The following is a 26,542-nucleotide window of genomic DNA, read 5'->3' on the forward strand; positions in this document are numbered from 1 at the left end:
ATGAATGATTTTCATTTTCATCTTACCCAAAATTTCTTTCTTGTTCTGGAACTTACTGTAAGACTTTGAAATTTGGATCTTTCAAGAAATCAAGTATCAAGTAAGATTACTCACAAAATTGTTGGCTTGTACTTTTAGACCTTTGAAACAACCAATAAACGACACTCCATATATCTACCAGTTCTTGTAGTCCATAATCTTTTACTGTATGACAACTTGAATTGTGTTATTGCATTCCATATATTTTACATATCAAATGTAGATTTGTATGATCAATGGTCGTCCAACATGAACCTTAATTTATCTTCCCTTGATCAATAATAATAGTAGAAGTATGCTTATGTGGAATGTTTAAATGCACATCGCTCAACATGTAAGAAAAAAATATATTAAGAGTGAATTGCAACATTTTGTCAGCATAGCCCAAATCTCAGCTACGGAGAACTACCCAAATTCCATTCATGGTCTGCAACACACTATCAATGCCTAAATTTGCAAAAAATCTAGGATATTATGAGTGTAGGTACAACGGATCAATAAAAATACATTACGTCAGCTGTTATTGTATTGAAAAGAGAAATAAAAGAATAATTTTTATACTTTATACTATATACTATATCGGTAATATATAGTATAAATATCACCGTCGCACCTAGTAATGAGTACGACGGTAGTACTAAAAGTGCGTTACTAAATTTGGATGCTCAAACATTTAGTTTTTTATAAAATTTAAAGTAACTTACTCACTTCGACAATACAATAAGGATGGTGATATGGTTTATAATTGATATTCCTTGGAAAATAAATGTTATATTCCACTAACTATATGAGTATTATTTGTCAAGCACTCAAGCTGCAAGTGCAAGCCGTTGGGAGCTGGGAAAGTCGACATCGATGCAAAATTCCTAGCTAATTATCAAAGTTTCCACTCTAATGTTACCTGTAACGGGGGCACATTTCGTTAACTTTATGCTAGTGAAATATAATATAGTTTATAAAACAAAAGTGATTACTAAATGACAATATTTTTTTTCTTCTTCTCCCCTGTAAATTTTCACACTCCAAAGATATACACATGATATTAAGGCTCTGATTGATTTCTGTTTTGTAAAACAGTTTTTTAGTTTTCAAAACAAAAAAACAAAAAAACTCGTTTGGTAAGACCTGTTTTGTAAAAAATATTTTGAAAACTATAACTATTTTTTTGTTTTTAAAATCAAATTTAAAAAATATGTCTGAGTTGTTTTTATTTTATGTTTTGGTTTTTAACTTTTAAAAAGAAAAATATATAGAAAATAACGGTTTCCATAACTATTTTACAAAACAATTTTAAGAACAAAAAAACCAGAACATAATCAAACCCCTAAGGGGACGTTTGGTTGAGGAATTTTTTTTGGAATAGTAGGAAAATGTAATAGATAGAGAAATGATTGGAAAGATAGATAAAGTGAGATAGGTAGAAAAATGTAAAAAAATGTTGTTTGGTGGGGAAAAACTTTACTGAAAAAATTAAGTAACTTTATGAAATCAACAGTGTAAAAAGTGTGTCTACAGTAGCATATTCGGGTTTTCATCAAAAACCACATGCAACTTTGCTTTCTAAACAGTGCAAAAACGTTGGTTTCTGAATCAAAGTTGTGAAACACATGCAACTTACATAGATGGTTATTTGGAGAAAATCCTTCAAAACAAACGTTGGCTTTAACAAAACCTTAATTCATATAGATAGGTAAATATTGAAAAGACCGAAACCAAAGAGCACCTAAGACTTCTTCTTCCCGAAATACTTCCCTCCAAGCTTGAAAAATTGGAAAATGTATATTACTCTTTTTATATTATGATAGCAACGAGTGACATTTACATGTAAAGTTAACTTTAATTTAAAAGAATGAAATTTTGTCAAATGGTGCCAATGAGGTGGGGTCAAGATATCAGAAAAGCTCACATGGCCAAGCACCACTGCATCGCACAAGCAAGCAGATTCTGAGTGTCTCCGTAATTTAATCCAACGAAGGACCCCACTTTGGTCATTTCAATGCGCGGCGCCCAGAGTTCACACCTAACCCGTCATAACAAAACAGCATAACCCCGTCGTTTTCATGACTTGAATTTCCCGAAATACCCTCATCATTTCCACTCCAGCTTGTCCTCGTTCCCCTCACTAGTTTGTCGTCTTCTCCATTTCCATCGCTTTAAGCGCTTTCCCTTTCAACATCGGCATGGATCGCAACTAAATATTCTATTCCAATTCTCAAACGAGTTGCTACCGATTCCACTCACCCAACCATGAGTCGATTCAGGCGATTTGAGCTCATCGAAGAACCTTTCTGCTACTCTTCTTCACCACTCTCCTTAACTGAAACCCTAACTTTCCCTTCCTTCATTGTTGAAGATTCACTCGCCCTCGACCTCGACCACTTCCTGCTTCCGAGCCCCTTCGACGCCGTCACAGATCTGGTACGCATCAATCGCGCGCCGTCGCTTGCGTACCGACGAGTTCAGCGAGTCGAGAGGCAGCTCGGTACCGAGTTGTGCTTGCAGAGCCTGTGCGATCGGGTCGCGGAGTTAGAGTCGCGTTTCGACAGGCTCCTCGCCGGGAAGAGTGGCGGCGATCGGAAGTACACGTGGACGGCTGAGATCAAGGGAGCGGAGAAGAATGGGTTTGACAGGAAGTACAAATGGGAGGCGGAGATCGCTGAGGAAGAGAAGAAGAAGAAGTTGAAGGGTGTGGCGAAGAACATTAAATGGACGGCTGAGATCAAGGGAAGAGGAGAGGACAGTGGGAGCGCGAGGAAGTACACTTTTCAGGTGGAAAGTGGCGATGCTGAGAAGAATAAGAAGGAAAAGGAGAAGGAGAAGGAGAAGGAGAAGGTGAAGGAGAATGTGAAGGATAAGAAGAAAGGAAATGGATTGCGCATTGTGGAGATTCAAGAACCCAGTGGTCATAGAGACGTCGTTTTAAGACAGGTTGGGTTTCTTGCTTCCTTTTGAACTGTGATCTTGTTTGGTTGCTACTGATTAAGTGTTGAGGTGAAGATAAGGGTGATATGATAGTGATATATTTTTAATGCGACGTCGTTTCTTAGGATTTGTTTGACTCCTTATGTGTCTTCAGCTCTTTCCATGTTGCTTAATCTTTGCCTCTTTGATGTTAACCTCTCTATTTGGCTTTTTCACTTTTTTTTCCTTTTTTTTTTTTCTTTCTCTCTTTTTTGTTGGGTGCAAATTTACGTAGACATGTATGTATGAAGTAGGGAACATGATTTGGTTTTAGCTTGAAACATTAGTTGAGGTAAACTCTGATTTGTGCTTTTGGAGGTCACTCTGCATTTTTTTTTTTTTTTAAACCAAAAGAGTGTGCCTGTTTTCAAAAACATCATGCAAATTACAGGGGTAAGTCTTGAAAATCCCTTTTAAGGCTGGGGATTGGAGGACTGAACGGTACTTGGAGAGGAACCGTAGGGACGGGTGTTAAAATGCACTATGTAGTAAGTACACAGGTGTTAACTAAAGAGAATTCTATGACAGTTTTTAATGCTATCGGAATAATCTCACTGATGCCTTTTTTTTCTATGGCTTTTCTCTTTGAAGGAACAAACACATCCGAGCACATCAAATGTTGTGCTAGGGCCATATGATCTTTCATTTGTTACGTAGATGAGAATCTATGATTTAGAAGACGAAAGAGAATGGATCTAAGAAAAATAGTCAATACTTAGTTGTAAAATTTGAATAGGATTTCTATCCCAGTGTATGGCTACATAGGGTTAAATCAGTATTATTGGCTACCCACGTACTTGTGAATTGTAATTCATAACTTAACGAAATCCGTAGCAAGTGCAAATGGGTAATTATAGTATTGGAACATAAGCTTTGAAAGGTGTCCTGCATTTCAAAGTTCCCGAACTTGTATCTGTGGTCTATTTAATTGCTTGTTTATGCTTTGCATTTCTCTTTGAAGATTTAGAGTTCATTCCCAAGAACTTGCATATGTTCCATATAAATTCAAAATAACATGCAAGTCTATTTCTTAAGTTTCATTGATCTGTTCAGGAGATTGATTTTTATCGAAACTACCTTTCAAAATTCTAGGAGAGTAATACTTTTTTACTGCAAACTGTATATTATAGTAAATATTTTCATTTGCATGCAAAATCTCCCTTTCTTGTGGCTTCGCTTCTGCCCAAATCTGCTAGTATTATAGTTCTGCACGGGATAATATATGCTTCTGACAATATCTTTGCATAAGTAGTTATCGTAGTTTACCTTTAAATGCATTTTTATTTTCATTCAATGTCTTGATTTTAGTGTGTTGTTGTGCGTTCCAAACCAAAATAAAAAAAGAATGGGGGCATTTTGCGAGCTTTTCAAGTGAAACTAAAACTCAAAATGTCTGACATGAAGCAAAATCATTTTTCGTAAGAAGTAACTTTTCATTTTGTTGACAGTGTGAGTGGTTGGTCATTGTTGAAAATTGTGTCTTGCTTTATGTGCTGGGGGTAGGAGGAGATGCATTGTTAATTTGTTTTTCTTATCATGTCAGCGGACTGAGATTTTTGTCTAAAACTGAATTTCAAAGGATGAATTTTGTGGCCTCGATACATATTCTTCTAATAGATGGTGCTGTATAATTAAATAAACATGTCTGTAAGTGTTGGATTTTCAGCCAATGGGATACTAGCTATTTGAGTATGCTGAGTTCTATTTTTTTCTGACTTCCTTGTTGAGTAAGGCATTTGCAAAGAGGTTTGGAGCTATTCAAAATGAAAGAGGCAAGAAGAAGGAATTATCTCCTCAAGATGCTGCATTGTTGATCCAGATCAGCTTTAAAGCTTATTTGATCCGTAGGTCAAAGTCTCTTCGTGCCCTCAGAGAACTGGCTGTCGCAAAAGCTAAGTTGAAGGAAATCAGAGCTCAGTTCAATAATTTTTCCTACCGACGTCATATAGCTCGTGATGCAGAGGAACACCAGAGGTTTTCTGAGAAAATCATTGTAGTGCTCCTCACTGTTGATGCCATTGAGGTAGTGATCTCCCCTTTCTGAACATCTCTTTGTGGAATAGATTGTGCTTTGTCTGACATTTTTGAATTGCTAAGCATCAAACACGTGAATGTTAATTTAATAGTAAACCCGTAGTGCACTTTTATTTAGTCCAGACCAGTTTGAAGATTCATAATCCAGACATCCGGGATACTGCTTCCTGGCTACATGTTCCGTACTTGGTTCAGGAATTAGTAGCGAAAATTCTCTTTATTTCTAGAAAACTTTTAACAATGATTCTGATGAACATCAATCATCACAAAGTAAGTTCTGGAGTACTATTATATGACTGAAAAGACAGAATTATTGTAAAGTCAAGTCAGTTAGGATACAAACAAAATGGGCACATTTAGAATTTTGCTGTTTAATCATGGCGAACTAGCCAAAAGAAAAGAAAGGAACTGTATACCAGCCGGAAGTTAAGAAAAATATTTGACAATTGTCCAACGCATAAACAAACAAAATATTACCATTTATCAGTTTATCTAATAGGTTTGCTCATTTCCTGCTTTGTAGGGAGCTGATCGGATGATAAGATCTGCGAAGAGGTCAATGGTGGATGAGCTGGAAGCAATGCTTGATGTGGTTGATCCCCAGCCTACTGTAAGATCACTCTCCATCAAAAGAAGGACATTTGACATGCCTGATGGAGTCATCCGGAAGGAAATTGAAGATGGCGTTGCACAGGTTGTGCAAATGCTTGATGAAGCAGAGAATAGCAACAGCACCTTTGAAGCATGCCTGTGAGATCAAGGAAGCAATGTTTATCTGCTTATTTCATGCTTTCGCTCTGCTCTTGTAATTTGTTGCTAGACGTAATTTAGTCTTAAGATTCGAAGACTTCTAAATTAGGCTTTCATCTAAGATTGGCTTTTGTTCGAGCTGTGTTATTTATCTATGACTAAGGGAACCTTGTTGATTTGCATCTATCCTCTTGTCTACATGGGTTGGTTTATCCTAAATGTGATGCATCTCATTCCTCTGCTGTTCAGGTAATTTTACCTTAATTGGGAATTTGTTTATGCACGAGGTTTGGGCGGAAAATCGCCTAGTTTCATCATTCGTCGAGTTACTGGAGTAGAAGAGTATTTTTTTTTTTTTTTTTTTTTTTTTTTTTTTTTTTTTTTTTTTGTGGGTGTGCAAGTGTTTTAATTGTTTCGAGATGCCCAAAGAAGAGAATGAAAGGATTTTTTATTTTAAAAATAAATTACTTTTATGCCTTGAATTACAATTTTAAAAATAAATTTTTAAAAATATTAATTTATTATGAAGCTTTCTAATCATTTTTTGATAGAATAAAGGATACTGCTTACAGAGGCAAAAAAATTACATTGTATTTATGAAAAAAATTGTGGGGAGTCAGGTACGGGATCCGACTTTGTATTTATTTTCATAAGCAATATACAATATTTTTGTCTCCTTTCTCCTTTTGAAACTCCCCGTTCATACATATCCGTTACTTTCTTTTGGCATTTATCCCTATAATATTTTGAATGAAATTGTTTGTGGTAGATGATTTCACAATGTAATTTTGTTCTCAATTGCGAATTTAGTCAAAAGATGCATAAGAATTCTTTTATGTTTTATTATTATAATTTTAATTTGATTTACGTTAAAGTATATATTCAGAGTGCATATTTAGAAGTCTTACAAATTTTATTAAATGTCTTAAAAATAAAATAATGCCACGTCTTTGACATAAAATAGGATTATGAGAAAATTAATAATGTTAAAGCTTTATCTGAACGCAATTGATTTATTGAATGAGTTAAGGTTGTATTGACCATGACAAATTCAAAATTTAATTATTTTCATTCTATATTTCCAAAACAAATATTCAAGTCTTAAGAAATTTCATTATTCTAATAATTATAACGAATATGCAATAAAAATGTCAGTCACCATGCACCTTACCATTGGGCTGGGGAGTTAGTACCAATGGCCCAGTGCCGGTGCTCTTTATTTCTTGTCTTTTAAGCTTTCACGAGCTTTAAGATTTTTCTTTCGTAATTGAAATTCGTTAAATAGAATTAATGTTTTTCATGTTTGTGCCCTACACATATATAAAAGTGTGTTAGGTTTGTTTGTTTTTCTCTTCTCCTCACATAGCCCCACACTTTTTTATACGTGCATAAGAGATAAAATTATCTTATAATATAAAACACATTAATCCCTAATTAAATATCAAGAAATATAAATATGATGTGCGGATATGATTAAAACAATGGTTATTTTTTAATAAATTATTTAAACCTAAAAGGCAAGCGGTAAGATTATATTATAATTCTTTAATACACTTTTTCATATATAAAAATTATAGAGTTAGGAAACATAAGAGCTCATGACGGGCAAATTATCATCAGATACACTAAGCGCCACCCCACATGATAAACGGACTTGACATCACATCTCAATAAAAAATCTCAAGACAATAGATTTATAGTTCCTTTCAGTCTTTCACTTACATGATCCTCATTTTGCATATTTTTAACCAAAATGAGACTTGTTTTGTTAGGTGAAGGTTATATTAATTGTTTTATGGGAAAAATATTTCTGCAGTTAATGCAGATAAGTTATTTGTATTTATTCTCAAAACGATGTCGTTTTGGTATTGAAATCTTAAAAAATTATAAATATAAAGATTATTATAACTCTGAAATAAATTAAAATTACAAAAACACCATGATTTCTGCTCCAAAACGACGTTGTATTGGGCTTACTGCAAATAACTTATCTGCAATAACTGCAGAAAAAGTGAACTCTTGTTTTATATTATATTTCTTCACTATACCCTCTCATACAATAATTAATTGGACTTGAAGGATATATAATGTATAAGTTCAACCTACCTACTAAAAGAAATTTATGTAATATTTAATTTTTTATTAATAGAATGTAGGATGAAAAGATAAATAATTTAAGTATGGAGGCTCTTGGTATCATATAAATAATTTTTTTAATACAAAAATTTAAGTTATTAAATGAAATTATATTATAATTTATTTTATATTTTATATTTTATTTTTTAATATCAATTTCAATTTGGTATTATCATTTGATTTAATTAAATAAAATATATAATTTTTTCTACAAATATTAAAAAGAGCATTTATGACGTGACAACAGTCACCGTGCCTTGTGGTGACTTCTTGTTTTGCCTGCGGATATTGGAAGCTGGCCGATGCGTAGTTCCAGCTGCAGATGTGAGGGAATCAACCAACCACTTACCCCTTCACTTTTGGTAGGGAGAGTCTGGCATTGTACCACCATCAGGACTATTATTCGATGAATCCAATCCAGTTGGAATTGAGTGAAAAGTTCATGGGTTATGTTTGTATTATGTTGCTGGAAGCAAGCGGTAAATTTCATAGAGACCAAATAAAGGAGAGAGAAAAAGTGAGGTAAGAAAAGAAAAAATTTATGGTCCCTATGATTTTATTGTGTAGCTACTATAATTTTCTTATAACATTATCTTTACATTTTTTCAAAGTTTATATTGGTTAAGAATAGATTAAGTTAGCATCATATAAGTGGAATGATTCATTTACCTAATATCTTAAAATTTCGGATTTAATTGTAATGTTTCAACTCCATCTAATGTCATTGCTCAATTGTTCAATAGTTAATTGTCTCTCTAGGCAATAAGCTCTATTTGCATGGCCCAACAATTAATATCAGAGCTAATGGTAGATTGGTTTGTGTTTGATGAAAAGCCAATTATTGATGAACCCTATAAATACTCGAAGAAGCTTCTCTTTGAGAGGGATTAGAATGTGGGCCTAAAACTCATAGTTGAGGAGAAGATGTTGATAAATTCAAATATGAATGATTGAGTGAAAAAGTCCACATTAGTTAAGAATGAACTAAGTGAGTATTATATAAGTGAAAAGATCCATACACTGATGCATTAAAATTTATTTTGAATTTGATTATGATATTCCAAGTCTATTTAATATCATTATTTGGCCCATAATTAACGATTTCTCCCTCGTCGTAACCTCCCCATGCAGGCCTAATATTATTTGGGACTCTTCATGTACCTATCTTTATTTTATCCTTATTAGCACGGATTTATAAGAATCCCTTAATTTTATGCATACAAGTATTCCTCAACCGTGCAAAGAAAAAGGTGACTAGCGGGAACAATCTTATAAAAATCGGATCGATCCAGCTGGGTCGATCCAGAAACCGGTGAACTGATCATGTAATCGGTTCGATTTTCATATTGAACCGGTCATGTTACAGAACCGGTATGACCCTGTGCGATCCGATCGGTTTTCGTAAAAATCAGTGACCCGGTCGGTTCCACCGGTGACCTGGCTCGGTTTATAAAAAAAAAAAATTATTTTCATAAATTAATGTCTTTTTTTTTTTTTTACTCTCAAACACAAATGATTTGTTTTCTTTTGAAAATATTTGAGTGATTTGTAACTTATTAACTTACATAGATTATGTACCTACAACACTAATATTATTTTGATTATGCAATATGCAGAAAATTTTGATTTGATTTATAGTTAGAGATGTCGTTTACTGAAACTGAAACACTAGTGTATCACAAATATTATATGTTTGATTGATCTTTTGTTGGACAATGATGTGTAATTTATTATTTTCATATTAAAATATTTAAAATTGGTATTTTTTTTACAAGTATTTAAGTATATTTATAGTTTTTTAATATAAATGGTAGATTTACATATACTTACCGGGTTATGCGGTTGAACCATTGATCCACTGATTGAATCAGTGACCTAATACCTCGACCGGATCAATAATCAGACCGAATTTAATAACATTGAGCCGGAGTGATAAAATCATAAAACGAATAAAAATATTGATGGAGATGCTGCCGCTGCAATTTAAAAAAATAAAAACAAAAGTATAAAAGTCTTCAGCATGTGTTGGTTAATTGACATTGTGGGTCGAATTTAACACCTACCAATACGCAGCCTGAACTGTTACTAGAAAAAGAGCTCAGTTTGTAGTATTTTGATATGTGAGTGCTGAACGAGGCAGATGTAAAATTAAAAGCTCAAATGAGAGGTGTGTAAAGGCTAAGTAAGGTGGCTTTTTTAGTCTTCTGTTTATCCTTCGGATTAATTCAGTTTGAACATTATCGGATCTTATATAGAGAAGGACTCTTTCAATATTATTTTTTTACTTCTATAACTCGAATTCGATATCTTTAATTAAGGGATATAAACTACATACCATTTATGCCAATGATGTTTGGTAAGTAAGGTGGCTTTAAAATCTGATAAAATAACACTTCGTAAAACTGTATGAATCTATGTATCTCATCTGTAGGAAAATAAATGTTTATATAAATGGGAGAATATTTTCTAACAAAGAGAAGGAGAAAAAAAATGAGGCAAAAATAGTTAGCCCAAACCTTTTTCTCGCTGTGAAGCACTATTTCATCACATGACGGTGAACTATGCATTGAGAACCTAGGTAGCACCGATACTGACACGAGACACGTGACACGACACGACACGACATTCTGACACGTTAATTTTAAAAAATGTTAGATTTCGACACGTTAGGACTCGTTTTGATATTAAATAATATTTTTAATTTATGTAGTATATATTATATTTAATATTCAATAATTTAACAAAAAAAACTTATAATATTCAAATTTTTTGCAAAGAAACATAAGATATCTCAAATATTTATATTAAACAATAACTCAATAAAATAGTAATTGTAATCCAACGAATCTAATAATTGGAACTAAAAACTCAACGCAACTTAACCTTTGAACCTTTTTTTGAATTTCTATAACGCGTGTTGGAGTGTCGGAGAGTGTCGGAGTGTCCGAGAGTGTCGGGAAGTGTCGGACACGACACATCAGAGTTTTTGAAGTGTCGGTGTTTCATAGTTGAGAACAGAATCTTTTAAGGTGAGACCTATAGACTAATCTTTAGGGACGTTTATTAAAGAAGATTTTTTTTTTGTTTACGGGAATTATGATTTTAAGGAGTATGACGGGAAAGTTATATTTTTAAAATATTATCAAAAAATTATTTAGTAGGTCAAAATATTCTCAGAAATGTTAGTTAAAATTTTCTGATTCTATGTTTGATTAATTGTCAATGATTCCTGAAAATGTGATCTGATTTTACAAAATTACCCTTTGATAAATTTTTGAAATTTGTTTCTCTGATATTCCACAAAAGTTTAGAAATACGACATTGGGGTCACTGACTCACTGGAGCGAAGCAATACGACATTAGGGTCACTGACTCACTGGAGCGAAACGTAGAGGAACAAAGTAAAAATGTGTCTTGAAAGAAAAGAGAGGAACCCATTATTTTATGAAGCAGAGTAAGCTAGTGCTTTAACAAAAAAAAAAATGTATTTTAGTCATGAAAGTATTAAAGAAGGGTTATTTATGTCTTATAACCATACAAAGGTGAAAATAAATATAAAGTATTAAATTTGGGAAATCATGACCATACAAAGATGGAAATAAATATAACCGTTGGATCAATATAATCGATTTAACGGTAAGATTGATTGGTAGTCACTTGGTAGTAACACAACTTGGTTGTCACAATATCCTTCCCTTATAAATTATGTAAACTTCTTCCATTATGTGGGAATTCAAGAATACCTTCCACCTAGTTTGATATTTAACATCAACATCAACATCAACAACACATTTATCCCAAATTAATTGTGGACCTAGTTTGATATTATTTCATAATATTTTTATTTATAATTTTAATTTCTAAGAATATCATTTTCCCAACAAAATTTAAGAATACTTGTACCAAACATGAGTAAATATTCCTAATATGAATTTTTTTACAATTTAAAATTCATCCCTTTACTAAACGACTCTCGGGATATTATGAGGATGGATCCTTATGAAACATTAAAGGATTGACCCATCTTATCAAAATTGTATGGAGTGGCCCAAACATAGCCTAATTTAGTTTTTTTTAGTTAATTCAACTTTAATTATTTTTTTGAGACGAGTTAATTTTCTGATATACCTACAAACTTTGACTCTTTGAATCAGCAATAAGATTAATCTGGAGTGCAGGTTAAGAATAAAAATATTTAAATCCTTAAAAAAAAAAAAAATAGCATGCAGGAGTTGAAGCAAAACATTTTACTTTATACTTACTGAGCTCGCATGCTATTAACTAAACCACAGTGAAATGACTAATTGACTAATTTAGTTTTTTCTTACACCGAAACCACTTGAGCATCTAGAATCAGAACAGCCATGTACCCAAATTATATAATATCAAAGTATATGTGGTGCAGAAATCAGGTATAATAAATAAACGTAAAAAGACATTTATGGGGGAAAGACTAAAAGAGAACCACATTTGTTTATGTTTTAGCATTGAAAAGTGGCTCAATTTTAGTCAAGAAACCAAGCATAGTTAGTTTCGGTAAACTCTTACTTTTCGGCATTGAAAACAGGTTTCTAGAATTAGAAGGCTTTCTCTCTGTCTTTCTATCTCGTTTCTAGAGTCAAAGACTTGTTAAAAGCGTTTTGGTCTGGTGTTCAGTGCCTGCCCCAAACCGGTGATTTTGAACTATGAAGTGTGACCTAATTTAATGGCGTTGAATTTTGCAAACCAAAACTATTTATTTTCAAAGAAAAAAAAAAAGGATACTTTTTGGGTTGGATATCAATCTTCTCGTGTAAAAATTCACATTAGTATATCATGTGAAAAATCATAACCATATAAAAGTGGATCAATAATAATAAAAAAAGAGAGAAAAAAATGTTAAAATAAATAATTATAAAATCACAACTATTAATTTATTTTTGTATAATTACGATATCATATCATATTTTTTTTCTACAGCTCAGCATCCATTTCGCTTTGGGTTACCCTAAGCATTACAACATAGCACCAATAACCGTGACTTCCCATTTTAAGTTGTGTGGTGACGCCATCATGTTTGACCAGTGGATAGTCGTGTTGCCAGCGCGGACTGGGCCCCACCTACCTTCCACTTTGCTTTTACGAAAAATATTATTACATTTATTGATTAAATAATAATTATTTCACCAAACAAAGTTACCTGTGATTGTGAATGCAAAATTTCAAACACACGCAAGCCTGACCTGGAACCAGGAATCTTAACCGCATTTTCCCAAATATTATGAATCTACTTGGATTTAAATATCTAGCATGTGTTCAATTCCTTAATTATATATTTTTTTGTCACCATACAATAATGCAAATAACATCACTTTTTTTAAGCATTATTATTCTACTAATCAATCTCACATTTCCATCTACGTGCATGCGTTTGTAACTTGTTCATAGTTCATATACATAGTTATTTCTTATTAACAAACGCAACAAAAAAAAAGGCTCCCTACCAAAAATTGTAAGCTTTTGCAATTGAAAAGCATCTCTATCGAAGAAAATAAAAGGCTAACGATTGAATCATTAGTTGGGAGGCAGAAGTTGGTGGTTGCAACTTATAAGCTTACCTGTCAGGTTTAATTCTTAAAACATATATTAACTAATAAGTATTATATGACTATTTTTTTATTCAAGAAAAATAAACAAATACAAAAAAAAATTAAATATACAAATATATAAGTGTATATACATATAGAGTTTAATATTTTTCCTGTCACTAAAAATAAAATTATCTCTTATATGATTACAAAACAACATCGATTTAGAGTTAAATAAAATTATGCTTATAAAGAATAATATAGCCCATAGACCATAATAATTTAAAGTTACGGAAGTATCGTTCTCCTAATCTTAAAACAACTCATTTTGGGTCATGAGAAATAAGTTATTTCCTGCGATTGTAAAAACATTAATATATATATATATATATATATATATATATATATATATATATATATAATTAAGCCACTAAGTTTGGTTTAGTGATGAGAGATTCGGATAAACTATATTAGGTTATGTGTTCAATTTTCATTTATGTAAAAAAATGTATGTATAATATCTTATCTCATAAAATAAATCTAAATAAAAATTTGAAATTATAAAATTAAAAGAAAACTATTTGAAATTATAAAAAATAGGTATTACATATTTGAAAACAGCAAAATTTGAATTTTGAAAAAGATAAGTTAAACACGATATATGTTATTTTTAAAGAAGAAATGTACTTAAAAATTAAACTATTTTAGAATAAGTATAATATATTTCAATATATGAAATTAGATAATGTAATTAATAAAGTTGTTTTTTTTTAACCAGTGTCCGGAAAACAAATGTATAATTTAAAATAAGATTTAATATTTGTTATTTTAAATAATATATAATTATGTCTTTTAAGTGAGAGAAAGAGATACACAATAAAAAACAAGAAAGGAGAAAGTTGGTGGTTTTTTTATATTTAAAATTTAAATAAAAAATACTTGTTTTAACTTTTAACTAAAATGACCACCATTTATAATATTTGTCCCTTTAAAGTATAAATGCAAAAGATGATTGATGTAGATTGAAATTAAGTAAAATGCAATTTGCAATTACTATTGCAAATTAAAATAATGTATATTACTTATCAAACAATTTCGTGCCCGTTTCTTTGGTAGTACTCGTACACGTTTCATGAGCTCATGCTCTCCTTGCACAAATTTCATCAGAAAACGAATTTGCTCGGAAATGAAAGTTCTCTAGACATAACCTTAAATTAGTTAATTTTTTTTTTTTGGTAAAGTAAATTAGTTAATTTTTTAAACAATCATATTTATTTTTAAGAATCTAATTTGTATATATATGTATTGTCAATACATATTATACATTGACATCTGCTAATACTTTGACACATCATTATTTTTGTATTTTTTTTACTTATCGAGATAATAATATGATAATAAATAATGTATTATAATATTTGTAAATGTTAGTGAGAAATTTCATTATACTAATAGTGCATATCAATTAAAATATATTTTATATTTGTGCACAACCATCTGCATACTTTTTTTTTTAAATATTATATAAAAAGCAGTGACCCATTAGTTGTGCCTTCTAGGTAAATGTTGCTAGCTAATTCAAGCTTATTTGTCTATATATAAGTTGGAGTTATAAACTTTTTGCTACGAAGTTCATTAAAAATAAAAATTGTATAAAAAATATGCTTTTAGTAATTGCTCCTATCTTAGATAAATTGTGTATAATTTTACCATGGATCATGTTAAATGTAAGATGATTGTAGGAAAGCTAGGCAAGAGAAACCAATTTACAGAGCATGTAAGAGAGATCGAGATCGAGACCTTGGATCATCCATGATGGCTAGAATCTTTAAGGTTGGTGGAAGGTCCACTACGATTTGAAGACATGGATTTATTTATTATAATGAAATTATATTTTAGAGTAACACAGGGTCAAATCCAGCATCACATATGTAGTTGCAAGTTGCAAATGTTGTCATCAAACATAAAACCATTTGATTAAAAAACCAAATTCATTTTTATGAAAAAGGTTTTTTTTTTTTTTTTTTTCATTTTATATCAAATTCCAACTTGTTTTGAGTAATTTTGGGTTTACTTAATGTACTTGTTTCGAAAAACAGAAACGATGTATTTGATGAAGAATATTGTTTTTCTAAATTTTTTGCATTTTAATATTTGGTAACATGCCGACCCATAGTAATTGATGGAGACTGTACACTAAATTGATGTCAGTGAAGCAACAGAAATTAGGAGAGCTTTCACACAGGCATGGACGCGAAGGCTCTATAGTAGAAAAATAATAATGAAAAAGACGAAGGTATACTTGTTTTTTTTTTTTTTTTTTTTTTATATATATATTTTTACATATATATACCTCTTGCTAGGTTAGAATGAGTATTTTTTATTTTCTCCTTCCATGAATATGAAAGGAATTTTGTATAAGACAAAGTCTATACGGTCTGCATATATCTTCGGTTCCAGCAATTAAGAATTATTCAGAAAAATATAATGATTAGTATTATATTTCTGGGGGTATATGGTCAGGGGTGTGGTGGCAAGGGAAGATGTCCTCTTCCTCGGTGCTAAATTTGGCTTTCCTTTTTTGGTATGATTGGACAAGAGTCAAGATAGTTAAAATTGAAATTTTACATAAAATCAGAAAAATGATACAAAATTATAAAATATAAAATCATAACGTAAAAAATCATAAAAATATAAAAATATTTGAAATTTTGATAAAATTATTTTGATAAAAAAAATTATAATAATAAATTGAGATTTTAACTTTCGTGTGCTTGGAGAGCTCTTGTTGTATTGATGTCAAGCTTGGAGCTTAGACAAGTTGGCATTAGAGCTGGCAAAATGGGCTGAGCCCGCCGGGCCGGCCCACCAAACGGAGCGGGGCGGACTGAGTTTTCTAAACCCGCTGCCCGCCAAGACCGCCAGCCCGTCCGGGCTGATTTTTTTTTTTTTTAATTTTTAGTGTAAAATGTGACGGGCTTGGCGGGGCAGCCCGCCCCGCCCGCCCAAACGGGGCGGGACGGACTGAGATATCTAGCCCACCTTCAATGGCGGGGCGGGGCGGGCCAGCCCGCTTTTTGGCGGGCTTTTGGCGGGCAGGGGCGGACAACCCGCTTTGCCACCTCTAGTTGGCATATACCTGGTCAGAACATGGAGAAAAATAATATTAATACGGCGACATTGGGGGAAGATAATTCATATGGAATGTAACGGTGACATTTTTTAGATTGAATCGTTCTAAATCGGTTCGATTCAAATTTGTTTAAAGAATCGTAATATTTTATTTAATCCGAATTGGTTTTTATATTTTTGAAATTGATTCAAAATAATTCATGTTTTAAAGTTAATTTATGATTTATATCAGGTTCGAATCAGTTTAAATATACAAACCAATTTTGGTTCGATTTTAAACTAGTTTTCAATTAATTCTGGAGCGGTTTCAAATTTATTGCAAATCGGTTTCAAATAAATCTTTTAAATAAGTTCTTTTGATTAGTTCAATTTTTAAACTGATTATAAAATCAGATCAGTTTTCAAAATTAGTTAAAAAAATACAATTCAGTTGAATTTGATTATTTTATACCGCCCTACTGGAATGGGGAAGTTACTCTGCAATGCATAATTATGGACATTTAATAGGTAGGAACGCGGTTCGCTTGGAAGGTGTCTAGAATATATTGTCCATCGCTTGGAACTCAAAGCTGCAAAGAACAGGCGTTTTTTTTTTTTTTCTTTCTAATATTCCAATCGGTTGCTTTGCTATTAATCCAATTTCGGGACGGGTTCTGGTATTAAGGCTTTAAATTCCTTTCAAGATGATACTGAAAAAAATCGAATACATAGAATTAAATACATGCTCTCATTCCATATATTCAATTCTCCAACGCTAACTGAAGTATTATTAATTATTTGGTATGACATGCTTATTCTAACTTGGGACTTTGGGTGCACATAAAAGTCACATTGGAAAGTGACACACGTAGAATATACGCTGATATATTTGAATAGAAGTTTTGATTTGTTTTACAATAAAAGCATTCTTATTGACATTATTATAATACTATGGTTGATGCTCTTGTCTAGTTTGCCAACACTAACGATGGTAATTGAGTAAATTTACTGATATACTATACATGTGAACGGTTAGTGAGTGGAGCTACGTATGTAACCTAATGGGTGTCCTTGATAATAGTAGTATAGAGCAATGCTATACAAAGAGATCTCAAGTGTAGTGTGCAACAATAGGGAGTGATCTGGAGTGGCTACATTAGCTTTTCAAATTCACAGAGTAACAACTCATGTAATTTAAGGGGTGTCCTTGACAGTAGTGATATAGATCAAGGCTATGCAAAGAGGTTCCAAATGTAATGTGTAACAATGGAGGTGATGTGGAATGGCTACAATAGTTTTTTTTTTTTTTTTAAATATTCTAATCGGTTCATTCCTTCGCAGCTAATTCGATTCGGGACTGGTCTAGGATTAAGGCTTTAAACCTCTCCCAAAGGTATCGAAAAGATTCGAATACATGCTCTCACCCCACTGCTTAGCTCCCATATGCCAACTGAGTTACCAGTATTTGATTGCTACAATAATTTTCTAAATATTAACAGAGTAACAACTCATAAAAATAATGATATTATCTATGTTCACGGTGAAAGGAGGGATACTTATAATTTTTGATCTAAATGGCAAAGTAAGCCAAGTCAACTACTGTGGGAATGAGCATGGTAGTTAAAATCTCGATTTAAATTTGTGATTTTATGATTTTTTTTAATCAAAATAATTTCATCAAAATTTTAAACGCTTTTAGGGTTTTTTATGATTTTTTTACATTAGAATTTTATGTTTTACGATTTTTAATTGTCCTTTCAATTTTAAATAGAATTCTGATTTTAACTAGCGAAGGTAGCTTGTGCCTTTGCAGTGAACAAACAAATGGAATGAGAGGTTATTCCAAATAAGGGATTTTGATGTCTTAGGCCGGAAAACCTACTTACTACATAAGTACTGATATGGCAGCACTATCAAGACAGCTCTAATGCTTTAGGATTGGTGCAGCAAAGATAGTATGAGAAACTCAACATGTATGCTATTTTTTTATTGAATGTTGATATTGCTACGTAATAGAATTTCTTTTCAGCTAAGAATACAATTAAGAATTATTCCTTTTATCGTACTTAAACATCAGAGTTACACACGTTGTTTGCTCTCTCATACTTTTTTTTAGAGTAAATATTTTTTTTGTCCCTGACAAAAAATATGGTTCCTATTTTAGTTCTTTACAAAAGAAAATTAATCAGTTGGTCCCTAACAAATTTAAAGTGGACACATTTAGTTGAAATTGTGATCATTCACAATTTCAAAAAAGACCCATATTAATTCCTCAAAAAGACTAAAATAGATCCACTTTGAATTTTGTTAGGTACCAACTGACTAATTTTTTTTTTTTGTAAAGAACTAAAGTGGAGACAGTATTTTTTGTTAGGACCCAAAAAGATATTTAGTATCTTTTTTAATAACAATTTTCATCCTAGAGTGTAAATGTGAAACTCAACTAACATTGTCGTTTTTTACATGTATTTTCTTAAATTGTGATTGCTTACACGCATTTTTCTTACGACCTCGTTTGCCTTCATGACTTGCTCCAACCTCCAATGGCACTGAAAAATAGACAAACTCGGTCGACATTAATAAATATTTTGACTAGAGGTAAGTAAGAATGTGTTACACCAAGGGGCGTTTGATAGAGGAAAAAAAATTTTTATTTAAAAATCTCAATTTTCATAAATATAATTTTTACATTCAGTTTACGATAATATTTGAAAATTTAAAATTTAAAAAAATTCAATTTCTCGAAAATCTTTAAAAAAAATCTTGTAACAAACGCTCCCTAGACATACAAATGAACGAAAATATGTATATGAAGTTTCAAAAAATTGACTGCATTGTTTATTGTTACTGTATAACACGTGTCCGTTGGATGGGGTTTGATAATATCGGCCCATGCAGAAGGCCCATTCCGTGCTACTTCATCTCATCATAAGGCCATCATTACTCCGAACGTGGACCCCATCGTGCCACGTGGGACCATCACACTAGCTGTCCCGAACAATCCCCACCGTCACCGATGACTACCACTCGTTCCCCGAAAGCGACAACACGCTCACACACGTCGTCCCCACGTACGTGGCGGGCCCCGCTCCCAACGTGGCCACGTCGACCTCGTCTCATTTACACGTGTCCTCACGCGCTTTTCCTCCGCCACGTGTCTCCAGATACTACGCCGGACCCACTCCCTTTTTAATGTCCTTGATTATTTATTTGAAAAAGGTTCGCGAATCAATAAAATCAAATCTTTGCTTTTGGTACATCGGTTATCAGTTATCATAAGCAACACACGCGCCGTCATTTACGGTCACGCGTTACAGTCGTTGCAGTAAGGGGGAGTGTAGTAAACGCGCTCGGCCGAGAATAGGAATCGGGTTGGTGATTTTAAAGGGTTATTTTCATTGGTGGTGTTTCCTAATTCAACAACCGAGGAGGGTTTCCTTGTAAAGCACGTTTCGTGAGGACCTAAACGCTATAAATACCTCAATTCCAAATAACCTTTTTCTTTCTTCTCTGCTCTTATTTCCTTACGCCGCTTTGCAATCTGTTTTGTGTCTCACTCGTTCATTCAGCTTCTTTGTTTTCTCGCTTTTCAGGTGAATATATGCTTTTTCTGTTTCTCCTTCAACGTACCCATAACACATTGCCTTCCCAATTGTCTCTTTACCTGTTTGGCTGCCGATAATTTTACTCCAAAAAAATTCATTTTTTTATTAGCTTTGTGCCAAACAACTTGTGGGTTTTGTGTCCTTTCTGGGTTCTGGGTTTTCTGCTTTATTTTATTTATTTATTTATTTTTTGTTGGCTGCCAAACTAAAAATTTCGGTTTGTTGGTGCCTTTTTCATTTGGTATATCCCTTCTTACTGGTGTTTCATTTTCGCTTTTGAAGATTATTCAACTAGAGCTTGCATTTGAAGATTGATGACCAATCTCGTTTCCTTTTTCCCGTGGTTGGAGCTCGTTTCTTAGGTAAGCTATGGTTCCTTTTTTTTTTTTTTTGTTCTTCTTTTCTCCTTTTCCTCTGTTTGTCAAAAGGGTCTCTTTTTCTCTTTTTCAAATCCAGATTATTTAATTCGGCTTCTAATTTTGTTTGGTTGCTTTTTTATTTTTTACCTTTATTTTTGTTTTGGTTCCGTGAGAAAATTGCTTGACATTCAAAGGGGCGGTGCCATTTTGACTTTTGGGAGTTTTTCGTGTTACTGTTGCCTTCGTTTTTAATGATTATTCAATTTCATATTAAAAACTTTGGGAGCGGGTCGGAATCTGGGGCACCTTTTTTTTAAAGGAAAAAATGTATTTTTGTTTTCCCTTTTCTTCTTATTCTTCTTCTTCTTCCAGCAAATCATAATCTACTTTGACTGATCGTTACATGATTGGTTAATTCAGTTTTTTCAGTTTATCCGACCGCTAGATGGATACTGTCGACTGATTTGTCAGCCTTGGAGCTGTTTTTGATTAAGCTGATGTGATGTTATTTGTTTTCACACTTGATTTTTTTTAGTCTAATCGTTTCTTGTCCTCATCCTGTAAACCATTCTGAACCATCTAAAAAGAAAGTAAAATATAAAGAAAAAGAGCAAAATGTCAAATTGTGAAGTTGACAGCGTGTTCCCTGTTCAATTTACCAGTCTTGGTGTTGTTCTTTCTGAATATTTTTTATTCATACCGTGGGAAAGACTTGTACGCCTGAATTTACGTTTGAAGGAAATAAACATGCCATACAAAGTTTGGGAACTTTTTTTTATTCTTTACCAATGTTTATATATATTCTATGTCAGTTTGTCTATTTCGTTGCAGAATCTTGATGTGTTGGGTCCATATGTATTATTGACTCCCACTCTTTGTAGGCCCATGGTGTGTGGTTGCATATGGTATTGTTTTCTTTCCTGTCCACTAGGCGGGGTAGTACAACTTTACATTATGCAGAAAATTAGCATTTTCTTAATTTTTTCATTAACACACTTCAGCTGTTCAAAATTTCTAATGAAAGTAAAATTTTTTAGTCTAATCGTTTCTTTTCTTCATATTTATTATGCTGTCTAGTTCTAGTCAATCTTCCTAGTGATTTCTGTTTGGCTGAGTGAGTAGACTGATGATTAAGGTTTTTATTATATTAGTATCATACTTAATTAGTTGTTACCATTAGAGATATATAAAACCATTAATGCAACCTCACTGATCAGCTTAAGTTTTTGGGTTGAATTGGTTCTTTACATTGTATCAGAGCCTCGTGTCACGGGTTCTATCCTCACCGCCTCCATTTTCTCTTGGAATTTCTTAGCACAGGTTGGTGGACCTTTGCATTGTCCACCCTTCAAACCCAGTGGTGGACTGTCATGTGAGGGGGCGTGTTCGAGATATATAAAACCATTAATGTAACCTCACCTAGCAGATTAAGCTTTAGGGTTGAATTGATTTTTTACAATTACGTTGTAGTCGGTATAAGTAGCTTTCTCAACATTCATTGTTATCATGTTCACCGATTGAAATCTTTCAAGCAGTGCCTTTTAGTAATCAAGCGTGGAAGTGTATTTTATGTTTTATTTTTTCTATAAATAAATGAGTTTTTATCCTGAAGCTGGGAAATGGGGAAATTAAATTTATATGGTAAAATTATACTCATCCTTCTGTTCTTTATCTTCTGTTGCAATACAATTTAATAAACAGTAATTGAGGATAGAATCCAAAAGTTGTTAATTTTCTTCTTTGTTAAATTGTTCCCTTTGTTATATGCAAATACAAAACACGCAAGAATGTTCTCATACTATTGCATAAATTACGTAATCCTAACCACCTATAAATTACTCAACCATAGTTCAAGGTAAGGCATTAATGTTCAGTTGTCAATTAAGCCCAACTTGTGCTTTTTTTATTCATACCTTTAGTTCAACACAAGTAGGATGGGCTCATTATTGTCTTTATTTGGATTTTAGTGAATTGCATTTTTAGACCAATCATTAATAGGAAGAATCCTTCTATCAGATGAATAATTAAATGATAGAAAGAAAGAGTCAATGGCACTTCCTTTCTTTTTACTTTTCAAATTTTTTTTTTTAACATGGATAATAAGAATTCGTGCTCTATAATTATGCTTTTGATAACAGCAGTTACTAAAGCTGTCTCCTTTACTTTTCCCTCCCTGCTTCCCTGTCTTGCTTCTGGTTGCTTCATGTGTTTCACAGTATAATATTCTATACATGTCCAGCATCTTTGTTATTTGTTAATTTGATATTGACCAAAGCATTTTTACGTGTGCTGTTTGTTCTCACATCCTTCTGACCTTCAAGTTGGTTTTCCATTTCTGTTGGAGGCTGCACATTGTTTAGAGCTCAAAAATTTCCATTTTTAAAATCGTGTTTGCCAATACATGTCTGCAACTGTTTTATGCTTTTAATAGTTAATACGAAGATGAAAAGGTGGACTTGAACTTGATTTCCATTTGTTTCAATTATCTGTTACTTTATAATCAATTACTTAAAGCTAAATCAATTATATGATCATTATTTTTAGGAGCTCAGCAGTTGATGGACTGTTATCCCAAGAGCAGTGACAAGAAATCATTAAAGAAGTGGTTTTTTATTGACAAACGTGTTGGGTGAAGTGGAAATCTGATAGATATCAGTTCGATTGGTGCTCAATTCTCCTTAATTTTGTTACATTGTTGCTGCACTGTAAACTGGTTTACAAACCTGGATCCCATGGACTTGAAGTCAAATCATAATCCTGTTCTCACGGATACTGCACACATAACAAAGTCAAGACTGGGTGTGCATTCTAGTTTGTTGCCTTACTCCCATCCTGGGGCAACCTTTCCACATGGTTTGTTGTTGAATATCCCAAGGAGGAAGACAGGAATTCTTGAAGATGTCCGTTCTAGTGGTTGGTTGGATGCCATGAAATCATCTTCGCCTCCACCCAAGAAGATAGCAAAGGATGTTTGTCATGGGTTTGCATCACCTGAAGCTGATACTGCTAGTGCTTATTTTAACTGGCTGGTAATACATACTTCCCTTTGGAGTAGTTTCCAAGTTCTACAATTCTGAGGGGGTTATTTATGCTATTTCTTTTTTCCATTTGTTAATTTCACAGCTAAAATATCCATCAGCTCTAATGTCTTTTGAGCAAATCATGAACTATGCTAAAGGCAAGAAAATCGCATTGTTTTTGGATTATGATGGAACTCTTTCACCAATTGTGGATAATCCTGACTGTGCTTTCATGTCTGACAATGTATGTGATATTCTCCTTTGGTTTACTGTCCTGAACTTCAATTGGGATTTATTCATTTTTCATCCTTCCGTTGTTGATTCTTATCTTGTAAATTCTGCAGATGCGTGCTGCTGTTAAAAAGGTGGCAGAATATTTTCCAACAGCAATAATTAGTGGAAGAAGTCGCGACAAGGTAGTTGAACAATTCTATTTAACACAAAACAATTTTCTTTCTCTTTTTATTTCTCTTATCTATTTGAACACAACTGCATATAACAGGCTTCCTTGTCAGCTGTTGGTTTTGGTTCTAACTTTCGGTAACACCTGTTGGTTCAGGTATCTGAATTTGTAGGACTAACAGAACTCTATTATGCTGGTAGTCATGGGATGGACATCATTGGCCCTGTTAGACAATCTGTATCTGATAACCACCCAAATTCAATCATTAGGCATACAGACAAGCAGGTACTGGGGTTCAAAGTTTCGTTACGTCATCTGTTAATAATTCTGGGTCTCACTTTCCTTTTTTTTTTCTTGTAGTAGTATCTTAATGAATGACCTCTATTATGATCTTTAAAATTACAGGGTAAGGAAGTTAATTTATTCCAACCTGCTGCTGAGTTCCTTCCCATGATTGATGAGGTAAGTATTTGAATAATACTCTTACCATGAATCACCTTTGAATGTTTTTTTCTTAATATGGAAGTGGTATCCTGATTGACTCATATTTGGGCAGGTATTGAAGTGTCTCGTTGAGATTACGAAAGACATTAAAGGAGCAAAAGTTGAGAACAATAAATTTTGTGTATCTGTACATTACCGCAATGTAGATGAGAAGGTTTAGGCTTCTGTCCATTTGCTTAATAATTTTCTGCTAAGTTGATTTGCCTTTTCCACAACTTGTTACCTGTTTTTGTTTGTAAGTATTTTTCTTTTTTCAATTTAATATACAGAGTTGGGATATGGTGGGGCAATGTGTTCATGATGTTCTGAAGGGCTATCCACGTTTGCGATTAACTCATGGGCGCAAGGTACTTTTTTAGAGCAAAACTTTTGACTCATTCTTTTACGAGATTTAACTGTTCCATTACTTTCCCTGGATGTTTTCTCTTTTGTAATTTCTGCTTACTATTTTTCAGGTTTTAGAGGTCCGACCCGTGATTAACTGGGATAAGGGAAAAGCTGTCACATTTTTACTTGAGTCCCTTGGTGAGTTCATTTGTTGTTTGTTTAGTATATGATTACTTTCTCTAAACATCAGAATTCTTTGTTTTGCAGTAAGTGACGTTAAAAATATTGTTTTTTAGGACTTAGCAATAGTGATGATGTGCTTCCTATTTATATTGGAGATGATCGGACAGATGAAGATGCATTTAAGGTAATACTTTTGTTGCAGTGATGTTGTGGCTTGAGCTTCTTGTCTGTGTTTTCTCATTTCTTTTTTCCTCTTGCTATGTTGATTTCTTGAATACTGACACATCAAATGGCGAATTAAAAGGTTTTGAGAGAGGGAAATAAAGGTTATGGGATCTTAGTGTCTTCAGCACCAAAGGAAAGCAACGCAATTTACTCTCTTCGGGACCCATCGGAGGTAATTATCATTTTTAACTGAGTTTATATATATTTTCTTTGAAAGCTTTCTTTGTGGGTTATTTGTTCATTTTCTTTGGCACTAAAGGCTGTTAGCAAGAGAGAGATACGGTAAATGCTATGTAAATCATTTGGTCTAATTGGTTGTATATGACATAAATTTTACCTAAATGTTGTTGTATTATATGCAGGTCTTGGAATTTCTCAAGTCACTTGTGATGTGGAAGTCAAGCCCCATAAAGAGTCTTATATAGTGTATAGAGGAGTAGATACTCGGCTATACTATATAATAATAAAAACAAACTTTCCAAGAGTTTTCCTGGAGCAGATTTACGCACAGAAGACCTATCTAGTGGTTTTTGCTCAAAGGTCCTGTCGTAACTGTAAATTCGTGGCTCATAATTATATATGTCTTAAAAGAATTAAAGAAAGTCTATAGAGTTTTTTTTTTTTTTTTTTTTTTTTTTAAATTATTTATTCAAAATTGTGTTGTTATTTAATCATTGCTGCTTCAGTTTTGGTCACTATATCTAACTACTTAAACGAGAGTTACATATGAAATTATTCATTTGTTAATTATTCTTGTATATAGCTTGACTGTTGAACAATATATATATATAAATCTATGACAGCTTTTAATAGCTTATCCGTGATAGCCCTTTTTACCCATAGAAAATTCAGTGTAAGCTTTGATGGCACTCCAAGAATTTAAATCTTAATCAAAATAAAAAAGAAAGCAACAAGTTTTCGAGTCTTTCTCATGTCAGTATCGAAGTCCCCACATGTGAAGGATAAAACCCAACCCAAATGGCTTATATGATTAGAGCCATTCGGGAGGGGCCTAATGTACGCTAAAAGCTGGAAACAAATAAGAGCCAGAGGATGGGCTCTGATTGATGTGTTGCGAATGGAAATGGGACTAGTGGTGTGTGGTAAACGGGAAAGAAACGAGTTGTGTGCACGGACATTTGACTAATTAAACTTAGAGTTTTACAAGAGTTATATGGTAAGAAAAGTGATTGTGTAATATTATAAAAATTTGTTTTGTGTGCCTTAGTTTTTTTTTTTTTTTTTAAAGTGCGGGCTCCACAAAATGTTGTTAGTGTAAAATTTTTTTTTTGTGTCATATTAAAGAACAAAACGAAAA

At 32.8% G+C, this 26,542-nt stretch overlaps 2 protein-coding genes across 2 annotated transcripts; both read left to right on the top strand.

Moving 5' to 3' along the window:
* The first annotated feature begins 1,991 nt into the window (after window positions 1-1,991).
* On the top strand, window positions 1,992-5,965 carry LOC133311912 (BAG family molecular chaperone regulator 7). The gene is made up of 3 exons (XM_061513041.1): window positions 1,992-2,967; window positions 4,733-5,023; window positions 5,558-5,965. Exons 1-3 carry the CDS (start codon window positions 2,287-2,289, stop codon window positions 5,786-5,788), a joined length of 1,203 nt encoding a protein of 400 aa, XP_061369025.1. The 5' UTR covers window positions 1,992-2,286; the 3' UTR covers window positions 5,789-5,965.
* A 14,588-nt stretch (window positions 5,966-20,553) lies between these two features.
* On the top strand, window positions 20,554-25,852 carry LOC133311903 (trehalose-phosphate phosphatase A-like). The gene is made up of 12 exons (XM_061513029.1): window positions 20,554-20,565; window positions 23,107-23,591; window positions 23,686-23,826; window positions 23,927-23,998; window positions 24,142-24,270; window positions 24,391-24,447; window positions 24,542-24,643; window positions 24,759-24,836; window positions 24,945-25,014; window positions 25,113-25,183; window positions 25,304-25,396; window positions 25,587-25,852. Exons 2-12 carry the CDS (start codon window positions 23,295-23,297, stop codon window positions 25,647-25,649), a joined length of 1,173 nt encoding a protein of 390 aa, XP_061369013.1. The 5' UTR covers window positions 20,554-20,565; window positions 23,107-23,294; the 3' UTR covers window positions 25,650-25,852.
* The last annotated feature ends 690 nt before the right edge of the window (window positions 25,853-26,542 follow it).

Source organism: Gastrolobium bilobum, unplaced genomic scaffold (assembly GCF_033153095.1).
Source record: "Gastrolobium bilobum isolate Gb01-03AN ecotype WA unplaced genomic scaffold, APGP_CSIRO_Gbil_v1 utg908, whole genome shotgun sequence".
Taxonomy (NCBI): domain Eukaryota; kingdom Viridiplantae; phylum Streptophyta; class Magnoliopsida; order Fabales; family Fabaceae; genus Gastrolobium; species Gastrolobium bilobum.

Bases quoted from the DNA above. Each gene is read 5' to 3' on its own strand.
- LOC133311912 (XM_061513041.1), top strand. From the start codon at position 2,287: ATGAGTCGATTCAGGCGATTTGAGCTCATCGAAGAACCTTTCTGCTAC. The intron at 2,968-4,732 runs GTTGGGTTTCTT...TTGTTGAGTAAG, and splicing joins GAGACGTCGTTTTAAGACAG to GCATTTGCAAAGAGGTTTGG. The intron at 5,024-5,557 runs GTAGTGATCTCC...CCTGCTTTGTAG, and splicing joins TCACTGTTGATGCCATTGAG to GGAGCTGATCGGATGATAAG.
- LOC133311903 (XM_061513029.1), top strand. From the start codon at position 23,295: ATGGACTTGAAGTCAAATCATAATCCTGTTCTCACGGATACTGCACAC. The intron at 23,999-24,141 runs GTAGTTGAACAA...CTGTTGGTTCAG, and splicing joins GTGGAAGAAGTCGCGACAAG to GTATCTGAATTTGTAGGACT. The intron at 25,015-25,112 runs GTGAGTTCATTT...ATTGTTTTTTAG, and splicing joins ATTTTTACTTGAGTCCCTTG to GACTTAGCAATAGTGATGAT.